Here is a 17,961-nt window from a genome sequence, read left to right on the forward strand (position 1 = left end):
GCGTGAGCCTCTTGACATTAGAAGGTAGTAACAATGTTTCCCAATTATAATGATAACAATGCAACTTTACAATTAAAGCTGATGCTGTTCACTATATCAGTCTTGAGCGGAATACTATAAAGGCTAAATTCTCACATTATATTTGTGTTTACATATAATAGGGCTGTTGTAAAAGCATAACCAAAAGCCAGTAACTCATTGAACTCCATACATATGTGCACAGTACAGTAGACTTTTTGGAGGCAACAAGTGGATTTCCTTACTTTGGGGATTTAGGTCATTAATCCTTAACACCACGTTCTTACAAAATGTCAATTTAAGATAGTTATTTAATTTTACATTATTTACATAACATTATTACATTTAACTGATTCTTTTTTAAGTGTCTGGTGGAATGATGATGGCTATCTCGATGCAGTGACCAACACAGGTCCCTGCAGTATTCTTGGAAGTGTGGATCTACCCCGTCGAGTCCAATCCCGTCTGTTTAAGCGTCTCTTTGCTGATGACAGGCAATATCCTAGGCCTATGTGCCATTGTCATCCAGGATTCAAACCGATCTTATCAATTGAAGTTTGGAAAGTATAGGTAGGCTATCTTTCCCTTTTTGGGGGATATTGATTGCATATGTGGGAATTGTGGGAAACAATGCCAAATAAGGTAGGCCTACTAGTTTACCTGATGAACCCACTGTGAACGTGTGCTCCAGTGTCGACAAAGGAATGGTAAACGCTTCCTTCTGAGGCGTGACCAACTGTATGAACTCGGGTAGTGGGCGGTCCGCCATGTAATGACAACCTCCGAATGACTTTTCTGTCGTCCACGGCGAGGGAAAAGAAGCAGACTCCAACGTCACACGCGTCGAAGGCAAGGAGGAGTGTCGGGGTAGGGGCACAGTTACCCAACGCTACTAAGTGGTCGTCCGTTTTCCAGGGCAGTCTACTTTATATGAGCTTGTATGTGTCGGCGTCGATGTATGCGTGTGTATGTGTGTGCGGTTGAGAGTGTGTTTCCTCTTTTTGCGGAAGAAGAAAACAGGATAAAACATTCGGAGATAGCCTAGACATTGCTTACGACAAAAGGAGGTGATCCAGTGAGGTGCCAGAGTCTAATGGAGCATTTATGTGGATCGAGTCGTCCGCTCTGGGTAAGTTGGATGGCAAGTTAGTGTTAGACCAACTCATAATATCACAATGATAAGTTAAAAGGAACGCAATGTTGTGTATTTGCTGTATCTAACCAACCTACTATAAGTACCCTGTCATCTTACGTGGGTTATTGTAGGCTAAAGCCTAACTCCTCGTCTAACATCCATTCATTTTATAATCTACTTATGAAACCGGTTCATAACTGACTTGGCAACCAAAACGTGGAAGTTGAACATGAAAATAGACACAGTTTGGATGTAAGCTTACCAACAAGAGGTTAACATTAGTCAGAACAGGTAAACAAAACCAAACAAATCCCTTGATGAAGTCGACCCAGCAACACAATTCCAGCTCTGTTAATTGTTTGTTGCCTGCCACCGCGGGGCAAGGAGCTAAGAAGAATGTAGTACTCAAATAATGTTGCACATGAATTACCACCAAGAAATAATGTCTATTATGAGGCTAATTGTATCGTGTCATTGGCGCCTACTGTAGGCTACCGGTGAAATTGAGTGACACGGGTAAGTTGTGATTGTGTGTAGGCTACCCTGTTTTGATGAGAACATTGACAGTGTAGAATGAATATAGAATAGGATGATACGAAGTCGTTCTCTTTCCATATCAACTGCGAGCCAAATCGGCAAATCTCCTAATAAAATCCCCATGGCGACCTCTGTTTGCTAAGACTTTAAGCATCTTTTCCATAGACTATAGCCAGACATTTTTACGTTTAATATATGCTGACATACATACATAGGGTAATTGACATACATGCACAGCTTAAACTACGTCTACTGCACCTGACCACGACATGCAGTTGAGAATTTTCTACTGTTAATAAGGTTGTATGAGGTAAAGCCCTCCCTGTCCGTGCCCTAGTTACCAACATCGTAAGCATAGAGACCAGAGAATTCTGTCTCTAATTCCCCAACGAGTTGTTCTTCGACTTGCAATCAGCACAAGTGTGCGCATTGTTATTGACAGTTTCAGTAATAGCAGCTTTCAACCTCTTGAACATATTTCCTGCCTTATGGTAGCTATTATGCTGGTTACAGATACACCTAGTTAACTGCATTGTGCATCGTTAATTAAGTGTTAAACGCTAAAAGATTTGACTCCTTGCATATACAATGTTTTAGGTCACCTATGCTAGGTTTATTGTTTGGAAAGTATTTCACCATTTTGATGCTTAGGCTACTGTTAATGATTTTAATGAAATTATATCTAAAGGGGGGTAAAAAAGTAATTTTGAATGAACTTGGACATACTGCCTTTACATCTTGATCACCATCAAAGTATATAGCCTACTCTGACGAATTGGCTACACATTGGGTGGTGGACAAAGTCTGTAGAAGGTTATTTTTAATTTCACCCTGAAAAGTTCTGTTAGACTACATGTTGTTATGTCTTTAATAACAGTCCTCCAACTCAGACCTGAGACAACATATGTATCACAAAAGCTAAGCGAACCAATAAGATATTATCTGCATGTCTGAGGTTCAAACTAAAAACTCTATGAGGACCATTCCATAAGTGTTCAAATAAGTAACCATTACACATTGTTGTTGTCGAACATCTGGTTGGGTTTGGGTTAATGTTTTAATGTTTTGTTGGAATCTAGTCCACTAGTACATTTTCTATGAAAAATGTACAACAGGTGAAATTATTTCATCTGCATTAGTGATCTGCTTTAGGCCTAATTACAGGCAGATGAAATACATAGAGTCCTCAGTATAATGCAGCATGAAAGCAACATTATTGCCATTGTTAAGGTATGTTTTCGTCGGTAGCGTTTACATTCTCCAATTCATTATGATGGTATATGGTCAGGGGAAGATGTGACATGGTGACCCCTATTAAATGATGGTTCTACAAGTTATCTGTGTTTCTAAAATGCAACGTGGTTCTACTGTCCGTAAGATGTAGAACACTCTTCTTTTCGCCTAATTGTCTAGGTCCCACTTTAAACATCCTGCGGCTGTAATAAAGCTTTAGGGAAACATGTATAACTGCTACTACGCCCTTTTTACTGTGTAAGCATTTCAAGTACATTACCATCAACAGGTGTGACCAGTAAAACATAGCAAGGGTTCACCCACCAAAGCTGCCTGAGAAGTCAAGTTATGAAAAATACCGATGCTTAGAAACTTTGAAATGAAAGCAGTTAATGGATTCTTCATTCCAATATTTGAAATATTTGAAAAGACCCCCCCACCCCCTTTATGGCTCCTACAATGCAAACCATCCAAGAGATCTCAGACCCTTCACCAAGTAATAACCCCACAGAGGGTATTCTAATCAAATTTCTACAGCAAAAGGGCTGCTGGGTTAAATGGAATTGTGGGTGGAGATGTCTGGGGCACATGAGAGTATTGCCCAGATTCATTTCTACAGAATAGTGTTATAAAACATGGAAGCCGTGGGCCCTAACTATAAAGTCAGGCCAGCGAGGTTAAATAGCTTCAAGCACACTATCCTAATGCTTTTTTATCACAGTGAGGCAGGGATAATCTTTCCCAGGAGTTGATTGGGCTGTTATGACAGGCACTGTCTCAGTGAAGCTCATATTCTCTATCCAGTACAGGTCGATTGGGTACTGATTGCTTTTCTGCAAAGTGAAAGTGTTCTTATTGTGGGGAATTGCATAGTAAAAGTAGTTCTGTTTGGTCTGATAACGGTTCCTGAAATGGAAACGAAACATAAAAGAGCTCATTGTTTCAGATGTGAGGCTATTTCTGTCATATGTGCCTGGGAAGTCATTGCTAGTCTGTCATGGACTGTTAACATAAAAAATATAAGGATTTCACTCTTTCACAATTAAGGAATTGCTTTCATGGTTTCATCAAATGTGATCTTTTCTATCCTGCTTTGTATATATTTTGTGAGATATTCATAAATTCTGAAAATATTTCCTTTTGTTTACGTTATGTTTAGCTTATAGTTTTAAGTGAGAAAGCCTAACACGTGTATGTGTAAATACCCTATACCCTCAAATCCTCAAAGGACAGTTAAGTTTACCATTAAAAAATCACAGTGAAGTTTACCATTAAAAACCCTACGCAGCAATCCAACACAGTTTTGACAAGAAGCTATAGTGCCATGTTCTGTATACCTTTAAGGACACCTTCAGCTATAATTTTACCAATAGGCCTTTAAGCAAGCTCTGCTCCACTGACTGTTTAGTGGAGCCTCTCTTTGAGTTGAAAGGACATTAGGCCTATAATCCAGTAATAACAGGGTAATGGAATATATGAGCCCATTGCAATTAATCCCATTCAGATTCGGGGGTTTGACTCTATCTGTATTGAAAAAGGAATCTCTTTACTGATCCATTGTGGTTCAGTGGTGCAGACACAACCAGAGAGACTGAGATTGGGGAGGTTAGCATGACTAGCATGGAGGTGAGGGACAAAGTCTTTGGTCTTAAAGATGCGAGTGATGATGTCATTTCATGTTAACTTCTGCCAGCCTTGACCAATGTAGGGATACACCCCTATCCCTCAATATGTGAGGTGACACAAGTTGATTTCATGACAGGGATGCCCATCACTTTGGAAGATTACCTGATTGCTTAATGCCATCTGACCAACACTAAACATTTGATTTGACCATTCAGATTAGCACAGAAGGACATAATATCTGTGGTTGTCCCTGGTGCGACACCTGAAAGCTCTCATCTGTTCGTCTCGTTCTCATGTTCTATGCAACCCGCGACGTGCGTTCCATCTTTGGGTCACCTCGTGCACCAAAACAGAGTAACCCGGGCCGCTGCTCGCGGCACATCCCCACTGTCTGTGTCAGATCACATGTTGCACCAGCTGTGTAAGGGGGACGCCTTAAACGCTTGACTAGGCTTGCTCTCGCCATTTTTGTGTGTGTGTGTGTGTGTGGATAGAGAGAGAGAGGAAGGGAGGCTGACAAGACCACGGTCAAATATGCATGGAAGCTTATTATGTTCTTTCGGGTACTGTTTGAAAGCCCAGCAGGTTCCCTAGTAACTAGTGAAAAGGGCTCAGACGCTGCTGTCTGGCTGGCGGGCTGTGGTTCTTAAGCAAGCTCATTTTGCTCCCCCTCTCAAAGGCTGGGGGCACGTAAGGTAACGGGCAAAATAAATAAATAAATTGCGCCGCATCCCTCTCTGATTATCGACGGCAAGAGCTCTTTGTGCTCGTGATGGCAGCGGCGCTGGTCAGCTCCCGCTGAGCTGTGTCATTTCACAATGTTCTCAGGGCAGCACTTTTTGAGTGGCCATCCATTGCTGTTTGATGACATCGGCGTAATCAACAACCAATGGTGGGACTCATGATAAATGCACTATGATGCATAATAAACACACTGCTCTCCATTCATTATTGATACTGAGTTTTCAGTGAAGTGTGTCCCTGTCTCTTTAGTCCTTTCATGAATTTGTTCATTTTTCCCCATCTTCCTAGAAATCCATAACAAAGTTGAAAAGCTACGCTTTTTCCTTGAGTCACTGGAATGCCCAGAGGCTAGAAAAAACAGCTATTCAAATGTTCAGGCCACTCTTTGTGTAGCTGTGAAGAGATGTGTTATGCCTTTCTTCAGAGTGATGATTGAGATAAGATACATTCAAGGCTAAATCCACGGCTTCAATCAGATTCACGGCATTTCTATGCATTTTTTTACAGGGTTATGTTTGGGGTTGGGTTACTTGGTAAACCTATGTGGCTCCTAAATGTATGTTGGAACTGTGTTAAGTGTATATGTATGATATGTGTGGTATTGCAGATGCTTCATCTAGGTGGCTAAACTCCTAGTTGATTATTGGTGCTGATTTAATTAATCAGGGCGTATGACAGTGCTGGATAAGGATTACATTACATTGGATTGAGCAGGCACCTCGGAGTAGACACTTGAGAACAGCGTTCTTATCTGAAGAGCTCAGAAACAACATCCTGTTAATGTTCTCAATGTTGTTGTGTTTAACATGTCTTACAATGCCTTCTACAATACATTTAGGAGGAATTCATTGTGGAGGTGCTTGTGTCCTAATTTTCGAACAAGTGCAAAGTGGTTTTACTGTGGGTGCTTAAGGGATTATCACAGAAATTCTTCTACACTGATCATTACCGTACAGTAACAAGGACCCAAGCAATTAATGGCAGCCGCCGAGTGTCAATTTAGGTGAAGCCTTCACGTGTTCCAGTGGGTGTTTGAAGCCCTGGCATTAAATCATTAATTTGTGGCTTGAAGTCAGTCGGGTGCAGCCGCTCACCTCACCTCACCCCTTTTACTCTGGCACGTTGCTAGGAGGCCGTCTGTCCAGGAGAGGTGGAGGGGTTCACAGTCTGATACAGACTGATGCACGGACAATAGCATTCATATAGCATTCATAGGACAGTAGCATTCATATAGCATTCATAGGACAATAGCATTCATAGAGCATTCATAGGACAGTAGCATTCATAGGACAACAGCATTCATAGGACAATAGCATTCATATGGCATTCATAGGACAGTAGCATTCATAGGACAACAGCATTCATAGAGCATTCATAGGACAACAGCATTCATAGGACAATAGCATTCATATGGCATTCATAGGACAACAGCATTCATAGAGCATTCATAGGATAATAGCATTCATAACGTTCATCGTCTAGAGGGAGATGGCAAATGCTGTGAGAACGAATGTATTCATATTACTGCACTCGTGTCACTCGAGGCTAGTTCGAGCATATAACAGCTGCCGTGCCAAACATCTGAACAGCATAGTGGCAAAAGTTTGTTTGTGTTCAGCAATTAGATTAGGACACGGCCGGGAGAAATGGAGCTTCTGTAGTCAGAGGGAGAGCTAAAGGCCGTCATTAGGATAACTGCAAGCTGTTGAAATTGATGAGGAGATCTGTGGCGATCTGATCCCAGTGCTGATGGGTTTTGAATCTTATTTCAAGGCACAATTTAAATTATTGTGTGTGTCATGCTTTGCCAAGGGAGAGTAGGTTTATGGTGATCTATTATCTATGCTTGTGATGTTACAGACATCTCGTACACATAGAAAGAAAATCATCTTAAGGCCATAATTTTGCACAGTCATGGTGTGTCTTGCTCTTTTCGTTCCTGTTTAAACATCATGGTGATGGATGAAGGTTTGAACAGACACACAGACAGCACATCATTTGAGTATCCCTTATGTATGCAGTGAGTCACTGGCGACTAGCTCAGCTTCCTGTGACTCAAACAATGACAAGGTACATTTCAGAAGCATATTGAGAGGTAAGAACAGCACAGAGAAAATGATTATTATGTAATTAGTTATTATGTTATTATATATCAATGCAGAGGTATTATGGCATGACCAAGCAAAATTTCAGTTGACACCTTTATCAGTGTCATTGTGTATGAAGTGGGAAAACACTAGCTATTGATTTTGAACTGATAGCATTTTTATTCCCAACTGTTTTACAGGACAAAGACAACCTCACAGGAAACACATAACGTAAACACATTGCCTCTTATCTCCCCGGTGACAAGCCTTTTATCAGAGCATCAGTCCTACATGTCAGTAGGCCCTAGTGGTTAGGTTAGGACAACCAAATTAAAATGTCAGGTATGACAAATACATTAAGCCATTGAGATTATTAGCACTCTCACTGAGTACATAACAGGTGAAGCCTTCCTCCACAATATTTAAATATTTGCTCAACCTATCATTGTGGAAAGGAGAAAAAGTGTAAACAGCGGAGCTGGAGACCAAAGCAACAGCGACTGCAGCTGATTGGCCCGATCAGATTACACCGGTGAGGTCCTGTTGTTGGCATTGGCGTTGGCATGGCGTTATCTAATAAGGGACTTAAGAGTTGGAGTCATTTAAAAGGGATATTTCCCCTGCGTCACACAAGATTTGCTTAGTCACCCTTAGTCTCACCACTCTACACCCTCCCCTACCTCGTCCTCACGGGAGTAATGCATTCGGTCTGGATCAGCCTCCACTACCTCGTTCGCACAGGAGAGTAATGCATTCGGCCTGGATCAGCCTCCTACTGAATGCGGGTTTGTTGAGCTGATACAGCAGCATGACCCACAGGCCACAGAAAAAGGGTTCATCTGAAGGCTACAAAATCAATTATTTTAGCTTCTCTTTTACAGGTCGGAACCTAATGTAGGAGACCTCGTTGTACCAGATGCATGGTGAAATTGTTTCACAGAACTTCCTGTGTTCTTCCAAAGCTGTTTGTATCATGTTAGTTTTGGCAGTGACACAGCAAAAACAGTATCCCGTAACCTCAGACAGGCAGTCACATGAAACAGTTTCATACTTAAGGTAGAGTTACAAAAAAAGTAACTCAGTAAGGCTTGTTACAATGGGTTCGCATAAATTGTATAAGTGAAATTACATAGAAAGTACATTTGAAAAGGTCACCGCTGTGTACCAGAACACACCAAAAGAGAGGTTTTGGGTTAATTTTGTTATTTTCAAGTGTTTAACATATATCCAACCTTGGTTGTAACAGAGAAGTTGTTTTGCAGAAGTTCCTGTATTATTGCAGACCAACAGGTTTCATAACCAATTAGTTTCAGCATGTTTGCTGCACAGTTTGCATAAAACACTTGAATTTCATCAGAATTTTAAGTACACACACACACACACACACACACACATACAAACACTCATATACACAAAGCCAAATTCGCACAGTCACATGCACATGCACACTCATGCACTTTCATTTCTCCTTTAATTCTAATCTGAGGTGATTTCCCACCGGACATTGAAGTACAGAATCACGTGCTGTAGAATCCCTCTTTTCAGCATGATATGATGTATAATGCATCCTTTTGCTGAGTTTGCATGCTAGCTCTCTATCTAGGCCCACAGAAGAATTGGCATTACCATGAAATAGTGTAATTTCAAGGTGACCGTTTGCCCTCTGTTTTATTGAAGGTGATTCCGTGTTTTTTGGAGGCAAGATAAAACTCAAAGGCAAACGTTAACTAATTATTTTGATCCATTAAGTACATCAAGCTCATATCAATCAAGAAATGTAAATGTAATGGCTTGACCAATGCTACCTATCTCTGTCTGTATGTTTCAGGTCACAATATGTGTTACTGTCTCAAGGAATCAGGGACTGTTTGAGGGCATATAACCCCCAATATCGTCAGATGTCCCCAGCTGCCACCACCTCCCTACACAAATAAATCAATAATCGATAACGTATATTTTATTGTATACCTTATGGATTAATTACGAATCACAATTTCCGATGGCTTCCTAATCCCACTAAACAGACTAAAATCAATGACCAAATTAGTTGACATCAAATTTAATTGTTGATTAGTTGGTGAGCCCATCACGTGTGTTTTTCGTGCTGAATCGGAATGCTCAGACATGTAAGCTACATTAAAGGGAAACTTCGGGATTTTTTAACATGGGCCCTATTTTCCCATCTGTTTGGGTCAAAAATGTTACTACGGAAGAAAGACAATTAGAAATCGTTTCAATATTGAGTTAGAATGCTATAACTGGCAACAACTGCAAAACAGCTATACAATGTAATCCCATGTGGCATGCATCAAAGTAAACTGCTTGTTTACACCACTGACAGGCTCATAATGTTATTATAAGTGTCTGACTACATAGAAAGGATCCCTACAGAGATAGACCTGAGTCTGTTTACCTTAATAACTGTAAAGAAACTGTGTGTGAATGTAATGACTGAAAAATGACTGACTGAATGACTGACTGAAAATGACAGCCTGTCTACCTCAATAATTGTAATGAAACTGTTGAATTGAACAATGTCAGACACCTTCCCATGTCTGAAGCGGTCATAAAACTTCAAGCCGGGCCATAAAAATCGATCCCTTGCTCGAGTGCTTCCTGTCATTTCATATTACAGTTCATACAGGCTAATGGCACAGACTGAACAGTGGTCAACCCCCACACCTGTTGATAGTAAAAAGTGAATGCCACTTCAACACAGCCTCCTAGTTCTGCTCTATTGTTATGGCTCATTGGGATGATAAAGCGTCAGCATGTGTTCATGTTTTGCCTCCATGTCTCTGAAAGTTTAAATCGGTGGCATTCATGGAGGGAGAGGGGAGCACAGAGATGCCATCAGTGCAGAGTAGGGATGGGCAGGAACCTGAGTCGAGCGTGTGTCGCAAGTCTCCGAGTCGATACTTAAGCCCACGCTTCAAGGCAATCAGCGGCGCCTGCGGCCGCATTCGCCTACATCCGCTCCTGACTGTGGCACGTTTCCAGCATTTCGGACCCCCCTCGACATCAGTCATCTGGATTACATTATGTGAGGGCTGTTCTCTCTCTTTCTCCCCCCTCCTTCTAGCTATAAGATCGTAATTAGATCTTTTCTAGACCCTGTGGCTGCTACCCTCTCCCTCTACTAGGTGCATTCTCCTCACATTGTTGTGGGCAGCATATGAATGTAACGGTGTGTGAGACAGTTTTATGAAGGCAAAGTGTGTTAAGATGTTCCGTGCTAACCTTACAGCAGACCTACTATATGCGTATTTGACTGCGGACTAAATGTAGCTCACACTGTACGTATATCCTTACGTGTCCTTTCGCACAATGTACTTACTAAATTATATTAGTTATATTAGTATACGTTGTTTGGGTTGGCAGCATATAACAATGTGTACTTACTTAAGTGTTTAGTATTATTAAGTAAGTAATGAGTATGTAACTCATAAGCATATAACTCAATATAATGTGGGACCAAAAATATATTGGTTATTCAAACGAATATTGATGCTTGATGTTTCGTCCCTGAATGACAGCTCAAGCTCTGGTTGATTGTTTTCATTTAAGGTTATTTTGTAATGGAAAAGCCGCTGTCATCTTTGGAACTCCACAGGGAACACTTCAATAAGTGCTTTTGCTTGTATTGTGAGTGTTGTGAGTCATTGTTGTGGGTGATGGACGGTTGGCACACTGCGTGGGATTACTCGGTTGTTGCACTTGTTTGATAGTTGGGCAGAGGTCAAAATCCATGAAGCAACTCTTCACTCAAATATTTCTTTGCCTGCTTTAAATGTATCTAATCTCAATCATCATTCATTTATACTTTCATTGTGTCATTTATCTCACCAGTCAGTCCTGTTTGAATGGTGTGTGGCATTTGTAGGCGGCATGTTCTTTAGACCTCAGTGTAGTAAAATGTAGTATTTCTATTGGCTCGGACACACCTACATATACTATCCGGTCACATGTGAGTGACCGGCTTAACTTGAATGCCTGAATACTTTGATGTTACCTGTAAACTCTCAAAGGAAATCGCCTATATCCTCTCTCGGATAACCAACCTCTCACCTTTGTACACACCGAGTCTTAGAGAGCTGTGAGAAATCAATCTCAGCGGCCCCACCTCACCTGTCGTCACACCCCTGTGGAAATCGGCGTGTTTGCCAAAGGCAGGATTTGTCTTGCACGCCTGTGATGAGAAAAAAAGGGCTGAATCAAAAGAATGGCGCGGAGGAATACGTTTTGTTGTGGTTCGGTCGGCTTGTCATTGCACATGTTAACAAACAAAAAGACCCAATGGCCTTCTGTGATGTGTGACATATTGGCCATATTGCATATTGGGTAAAAGGATAGAGAGAGAGCTAGGAAAAGGTAAGGTTTTCTGAAAATCTAGATGTTTCAGGTAAATAACCTTCAATAATGCATTTCAAGCGGGGAGAATATATGTGTATTATATCTGTGTGTGTGTGTGTGTGTGTGTGTGTGTGTTTGGAGCGAACATTTCACATTACCACATTACCACATTACCACATTTCAATAGTTGTTGACATTCGATATTTCCTCAGATGACTTTGTCACTTTCCACATTTAGGGTAAAAATTACACATGCAATTCAATACCGCACTGCACTGAACGATAAGTTATCTTTTCTCTCACTCATAGAGCAAAACAAACATCTCAGAAACCTCTCTGCTTCGGGCTTGCCAGGTTGTCTATGCCACCATTTGCATAAGGCACCCGTTATAGAATACATACAGGAGTGTAATGGGTGACCTTCAGGCCAACTACAGTCATGGACAAAAGCTTAACACTACTCTTCGGAACGCAGCTATTGCATCATTATTGATTACACAGGATTGTGTCATCCTATTGTCGTCCTGTTGTTGCCTAGCACGCAGTAAACACATCACTACGCCGAATTTCGCTGTGTTTTGCCCTTTCTAAAAGCCAACAAAAATTGGGGGGAAAAAACTAAAAGCATTACTCATGGAAGTCTAGACGTCCGAAAATTGTGGTTCTTCACCAGGAAGGATATTCTGAATGAGCAAAGAAGTATAAAGTGTGGTGAGACTGCCGTTCACAATGTGGTTGTGAAATCTGCGAATTCAAGGACTTGTTCACACAGAAAGAGCTGTTTCGGCAGTTTTGGCATGGAAACTTTTTGGAAAGTGTCCACATCTCTTTCTCTCTTTAAAAAAAAATAAAAGTGTGTCATTTACACAATGAGTCCATCCGTGAGTCTTGTGATTGTGTGTTTACGCCTGCACTTCCTGCCACCAGCCCAGCCTGGGCCCTTCTCTGAGCTCTCATATCCTGTCTGAGCAGGGAATCCATAGAATTCATACACAGAATTACACAAAATTTAAAACTGGCGTGGGAATGGCTTTTAAAAACACAACGCTAGAAGACGGGGACTTTAAGGCTTCAAATGGAATTTCTCACTTAGTCTCAAACATTTACTGCTATTATAAACACACATACATGCAAAGATCACCCTGTTTCAGGGACTCTGCACAGTCAGTCAAGGCTCATTAGGGATATGTATGGGGAGCCTGTATGTGCTTGTACATGCCTGGACATGAGGTCTTGCCCAGAGTCAGTGCCCAGAGTCAGTGCTCAGAGATGACTGATGAGGTTTCAGTAGGTCCATTAGGGGCCCCTGTGGCTCTCTGTGTCTGTCGCTAGCTGTGGTTGTGGGGAGCAGATTCAGATCTCACTTAGTCTGGAGCTGCTTCTCTGACACACACACACACACACACACACACGCACACAGAGACACTCAAGCACATACACACACACATTCATACACACACACATACACACACACGCACACACACACGGGTGGTGTCAGACAGTGGGTTACACAGGCAGCTGTGTTTATCTTTTGATGTGCATTTACAGGGACGGGTCACGTTTCCTCTACACTGCAGTGTGCTGGGGGGAGGCAGTTTATCATAAGGAGCCCAGGCCGGCGTTCCCAAGATGGTAGCCCTTTATAGTTGATAAACACGAGCACTAATCAGTTCACGTGGCCCGACAATCATTTGGCGTGTTTACATTTACATTTTGCGTTAATGGATGTTGCACTCTTTTGAATGTGGTGCAAATAGATTGTATGTGTGTACATTTGATAATTGGCACACGTTGAACATTTTTGCTCACTTGTAGTGTGTTCATTGAAATAGGGCAGTGCAATATTTGCACTCATGAGTAAAATGATGGTGGATGCAAGCGTTGTCTGACCCTGGGAAATGTAGAGATTTTTTTTTATTCAGACTTTGCCACAATGGTCCTTTAAAACATTGGCTTGGCCCTTCTATAAAAATGAATTTCATGGGAATATCAAAAAGAAATGTGATGTGACCAGATGTGTTTTATGAAGGTCAGGAGCAATGAATGAACGTATAATTTTGTGAATGGCGTTGTCATTTATTGCTACCTAAAATCCTGTTTTTTATAAACAGTATAATACTGTTTCTTTATTGCGATGGCATTGGTAATTCCACTTGATATTACAATAAGGCAATGAGATATGTGTCTTGAGTCCTTGAGGGGACATTTAGCATTGCTCATAGTGGTTGGTTTCTTCATGTTTACAAGATGTGGTCCAACGTTCTTCGTGGTATGTTGACTTAACATGGATGATTTAAAGAAATGGGTTTAAATTGCATTGTATGCACAGCTCTAGCTTGCCCCCCCCCAAAACCCTCATTAGTGTTGATCACAAGGTCAAAACTTGTGATGTAGATTTCCTTAGGTCTTGTGTGAAAAGCTGCTTAAAAGGTTAACGCTGTTTGTGGTAAGGTGCATGAACTGCAGGCAAGGTTAGGGTAAGGCCAGTCTAAGACCAGCTGGAGAGCAATGAAAGCACCTTGAAACAGCAAGGACCTTCTGTATTAAAGGCCTCTTTTATTTAACCTTTTGATAGCCTATCCTCACAACAGCAAAGGTATGAAGGTTTAACTTCAACTGAGGCTGTTTGATGTCAGTAAAGTTTTATATCCACAGAACTGGCTCAGATATTCTCAATATATATTCAGGAAATGATTCCATTCCAACAGCTGAAAAAAATTCTTTATACAAATATGTATTTCCAAGGAAATCGGCAGGCATCCATTCATAATGGATCATGTAAAGCATGCAGACCTGAGAGAGGGAAGTACACTGAATTGGGAAGTAGCCGCAGATATGGGAGATTAGTTTTATGGCGCATGGTACAGAATTTGCACAAACAATATGCTAGCATGGACTTTAAAAAGTTAGCCATGGCACTGTACGACCGCCATGCTTTTCAAATGTTTAATACAAATATGATTTGTATTTACCTATAAGACATGCATCTGCTCTCTTCATTCAGGTATGTTTTTGTGTGTGTGTGTGTGGGGGGGAGTTAGACACCAAACACACACGTACCCACTGGTTGGCATTGCCACCCATGAGAATGCCACTTCCCCAAGGGGATGGCTGTGCAGTAAACATGTTGAGAATCTTCCATGTCGCCATGGTTGAAGTTAAAACCAGTGGAAGTGACCATCTCTTTCTCTCTCTACCTCTCTCTCCCTCCCTCTCTCTCTCTCTCTGTCTGTACAGGAGCCGAATGAGACCCTGTACACAGACCAACCCGACCTCTCAGAATGTTTTCAGATGTCCGTGCTGTCATGGATACCCTGTGTCTACTTGTGGTTGGCCTTCCCGTTCTACGTCCTCTACCTCAAGAGGAACAACAAGGGCTACATCATGATGTCCATCTTAAACAGAGTCAAAACGGTAAACAAGGCACATTTAAGCTGCTCTGTGGCGTGATGATCACACCATATGTATATACACATCCCAGAGGCATGTTGTGTAACTACAGAAACCTCCATCTCTGAGACTCCGAGGAGTCCGAGTCTGAAGTCTAAGAGCCTCTTCATCTTGTATCCACACATATTTAATCTTAGATTTGATGTCTGACCTCATGCGACAAAAGACACATTCCGATTCCACCCTGTCTTTCGTGTTTATCAGTCAGCGCTTGAGAGCCTTGTAGCCCTCCAATTCAAGGCCCAAGGCCTTGTGGATTGTGTATTTTTGTTAGATTTATGGAGAGAGTCTCTCTGTGCATCCGCTCACATCCATTACCTCCTTTGGCCTCCAACTGATCTTTGTCTTTTGCAGATATTTGGCTTCATACTGTGGATAGTTTGCTGGACGGACCTCTTCCACACGTTTCACGAAATGCAGCAGGGAATTGGACCCAAACCCCCCATATTCTTTGTCACGCCACTGGTGGTTGGCATGACGATGGTGAGTATGGAAACACAAACTGCATCCGAGTTGGCCAAGCTCCCCCCTGAAGAGAAAGCATGTAGCGAGTGGGATATGGTCTGTTAATATTCCACGTATGCTGCAAATTCCAGCTGTCATAGTTACCTTTTGTTAGCGTACTTTGTTAATAGTTAACGCCTCTGGTGTGCCGTAGCCCTGTGCCGTAGTGCTGAGAGATTAGCATGTAGCCTTTAGGGGCTCTGTGCAGTAACACCTGACACTGTTTGTTAGCTGTATGGGCCCATTGTAGCATGCGATTAAGCAAATCAGCCATCTCTGCGGTGGGACTGGTGATAGATCTGGCTGAAAGATACAGCAGTACGTGTGCAAAGCGCTGCTGTCTAACCTGTTTCAGGAAGGGTAATTTGTTTACAGGTTTACATTATAGGTTTCACCAAACCTCCTTCCTGGTTAAGTTCATGGAGGGGAAAGCAATTAATTCAGTCATGCTTGATTTGTATTTTTGCTTAGTTTACATAACATCGCTAAATGACATGCTCTGTACAGTAAAGATTAGCATGTTTTGCTCTGCTTGAAGTCCTGCATCATTTAGATGGAAACCAGATAGAAATTTGACACAGTTATAAAACAGTTAGGAATTTACCCGCACACAGTATTTTTTCGGGGCTGCCATTTCTTGTAATTGTATTTCAAGAGGGTATACTCAATCCATGTGTCTCTGGCAATTTCATCCAGAGACTTTGCTTTGATTGAATTTAGCTTTACATTAGCAAAGTAGCATCCAATTTCATTCACCATTTCCCCCTGTCTTTTGTTTGGTTTCCTCCAGCTCCTGGTAACCTTCCTGATCCAGTTTGAGCGCCTCAAGGGAGTCCAGTCCTCGGGGGTCCTTTTCATCTTCTGGGCGTTGTCAGTGCTGTGTGCTATTGTGCCTTTCCGCTCCAAGATCCTCCAGGCGTCTCACAAGGTGATTGCCATGTGGCAGACTGCTGGCACCGTATCATGATCATCTGCCGTAGTCTCATGTTTTTGGGGCATCTCGTGTCTCGTGGCTGGGTCAACAACCTGCTTCTGTGTTTGCAGCAGCGTGCCCAGTTAGCACCAGTGTGCAGGTGCTTCATAAAAAGGGGGTCAAGTTAGAGTGCATCTGTTCATTGGCACTCTGGAGCTCCTGAGCCCATGTTCTGAGCCTGTAGCCATGTTCCAAAATAGAACGTCGGGAAATAAATCCCATATTCCTCAAGAATTTCTATAGCTTTCATAGGGTGTTGGGGGATCCAAACGGACATCCTTGTTCTGTGGGGGGAATGATACTGAGTATTTACAGTAGGTCTTTCATGTGTTCCCTGGACCTTTCATCTCCGTTGAGAGCGCGCTCAGCATCGAAGGGACCATGTGAGGTTACTGACAGTATCAATTTTTCATCTTTTTTTTTTTTCTCCTCCTCTTGGTTTTCCCCCCTTTCGGCTTTCTTTTGCCATTCTTCCATCTCCCTCTGTTTTTCATGTTGGTCTGTCATTCCCCCCTCCCCCTCCCTCTCTTGCTCCCATTCCCCCCCTTCCTCCTCTCCTTCCCCTCGCTCCCTCTCTCTCTTTCCTTCTCTCCATTCTGAGTGTCAGTGCAGTCCTTCGGTGAGTGAGGAGGTCAATTGGGGACAAAGACTGCTCAGCGCGGAGAATAGTGGTGCCGTTGTCTCGGCGCACTGCTCCTCACTTCAGCTTATCTAACCTAACCTACAGGGCCCGTGGTGTCAGGACACACTCTTTTAAGGGGGGTGGGGGGGGGAGGCCAGGGGGGTGGGGAGGGGTGAGGTGCGTTCAAGGCCACCGGCTTCAGTAACCGCTGATTTTTAATCAGATCTGTCCAGTCAACTGATTGGAGAGGCTCAAAAATATCGACGTGTCATGAGAACGCAGTTTGATGGAGCGCTTCGGCGATGGTGACCAAGACGGGCTCTGCCTTTAACTTGATTTTCTCATTTGACCGTGGCACAGATGAGGCTGATTGCTCTATATTCAAACGCATCAGCAAGACTCTATAAATACAGATCAGACCTAAAATGACACGGAGGGCTTAAATGGCAGCGGACCTTGTGATGAGCAGAATCGTTAATTGCCCATTTTATTTTCTTCAGGAGGAGATTGCAGACAAGCTGCGGTTCACCACATTCTACATTTACTTTGGACTCATCCTGGCTGAACTGATTCTCTCCTGCTTCAGCGAGAAGCCGCCCCACTTCTCCGATGTGGTCACAGACCCCGTGAGTGTGTGTGTGTGTTTGTCTGTTTGTGTACTGTGTGTGTGTGTGTGTTT

The 17,961-nt window shown here is 42.4% G+C and overlaps 1 protein-coding gene across 2 annotated transcripts in view; it reads left to right on the forward strand.

Moving 5' to 3' along the window:
• Window positions 1–482: 482 nt before the first annotated feature.
• The window catches only part of abcc3 (ATP-binding cassette, sub-family C (CFTR/MRP), member 3), a 47,207-nt gene continuing 29,728 nt past the window's right edge, over window positions 483–17,961 (forward strand). The window contains exons 1-5 of one of the 2 annotated variants that reach the window (XM_012814537.3): window positions 483–1,147; window positions 14,971–15,147; window positions 15,538–15,666; window positions 16,478–16,615; window positions 17,783–17,908. In XM_012814537.3, the coding sequence (XP_012669991.1) occupies window positions 1,112–1,147; window positions 14,971–15,147; window positions 15,538–15,666; window positions 16,478–16,615; window positions 17,783–17,908 (606 nt within the window). In that variant the 5' untranslated portion in view covers window positions 483–1,111. The remainder of the gene's footprint in view (window positions 1,148–14,970; window positions 15,148–15,537; window positions 15,667–16,477; window positions 16,616–17,782; window positions 17,909–17,961) is intronic. The other variant, XM_031561278.2, reaches the window with a different exon arrangement.

Source organism: Clupea harengus, chromosome 23, assembly GCF_900700415.2.
Source record: "Clupea harengus chromosome 23, Ch_v2.0.2, whole genome shotgun sequence".
NCBI classification, from domain to species: domain Eukaryota; kingdom Metazoa; phylum Chordata; class Actinopteri; order Clupeiformes; family Clupeidae; genus Clupea; species Clupea harengus.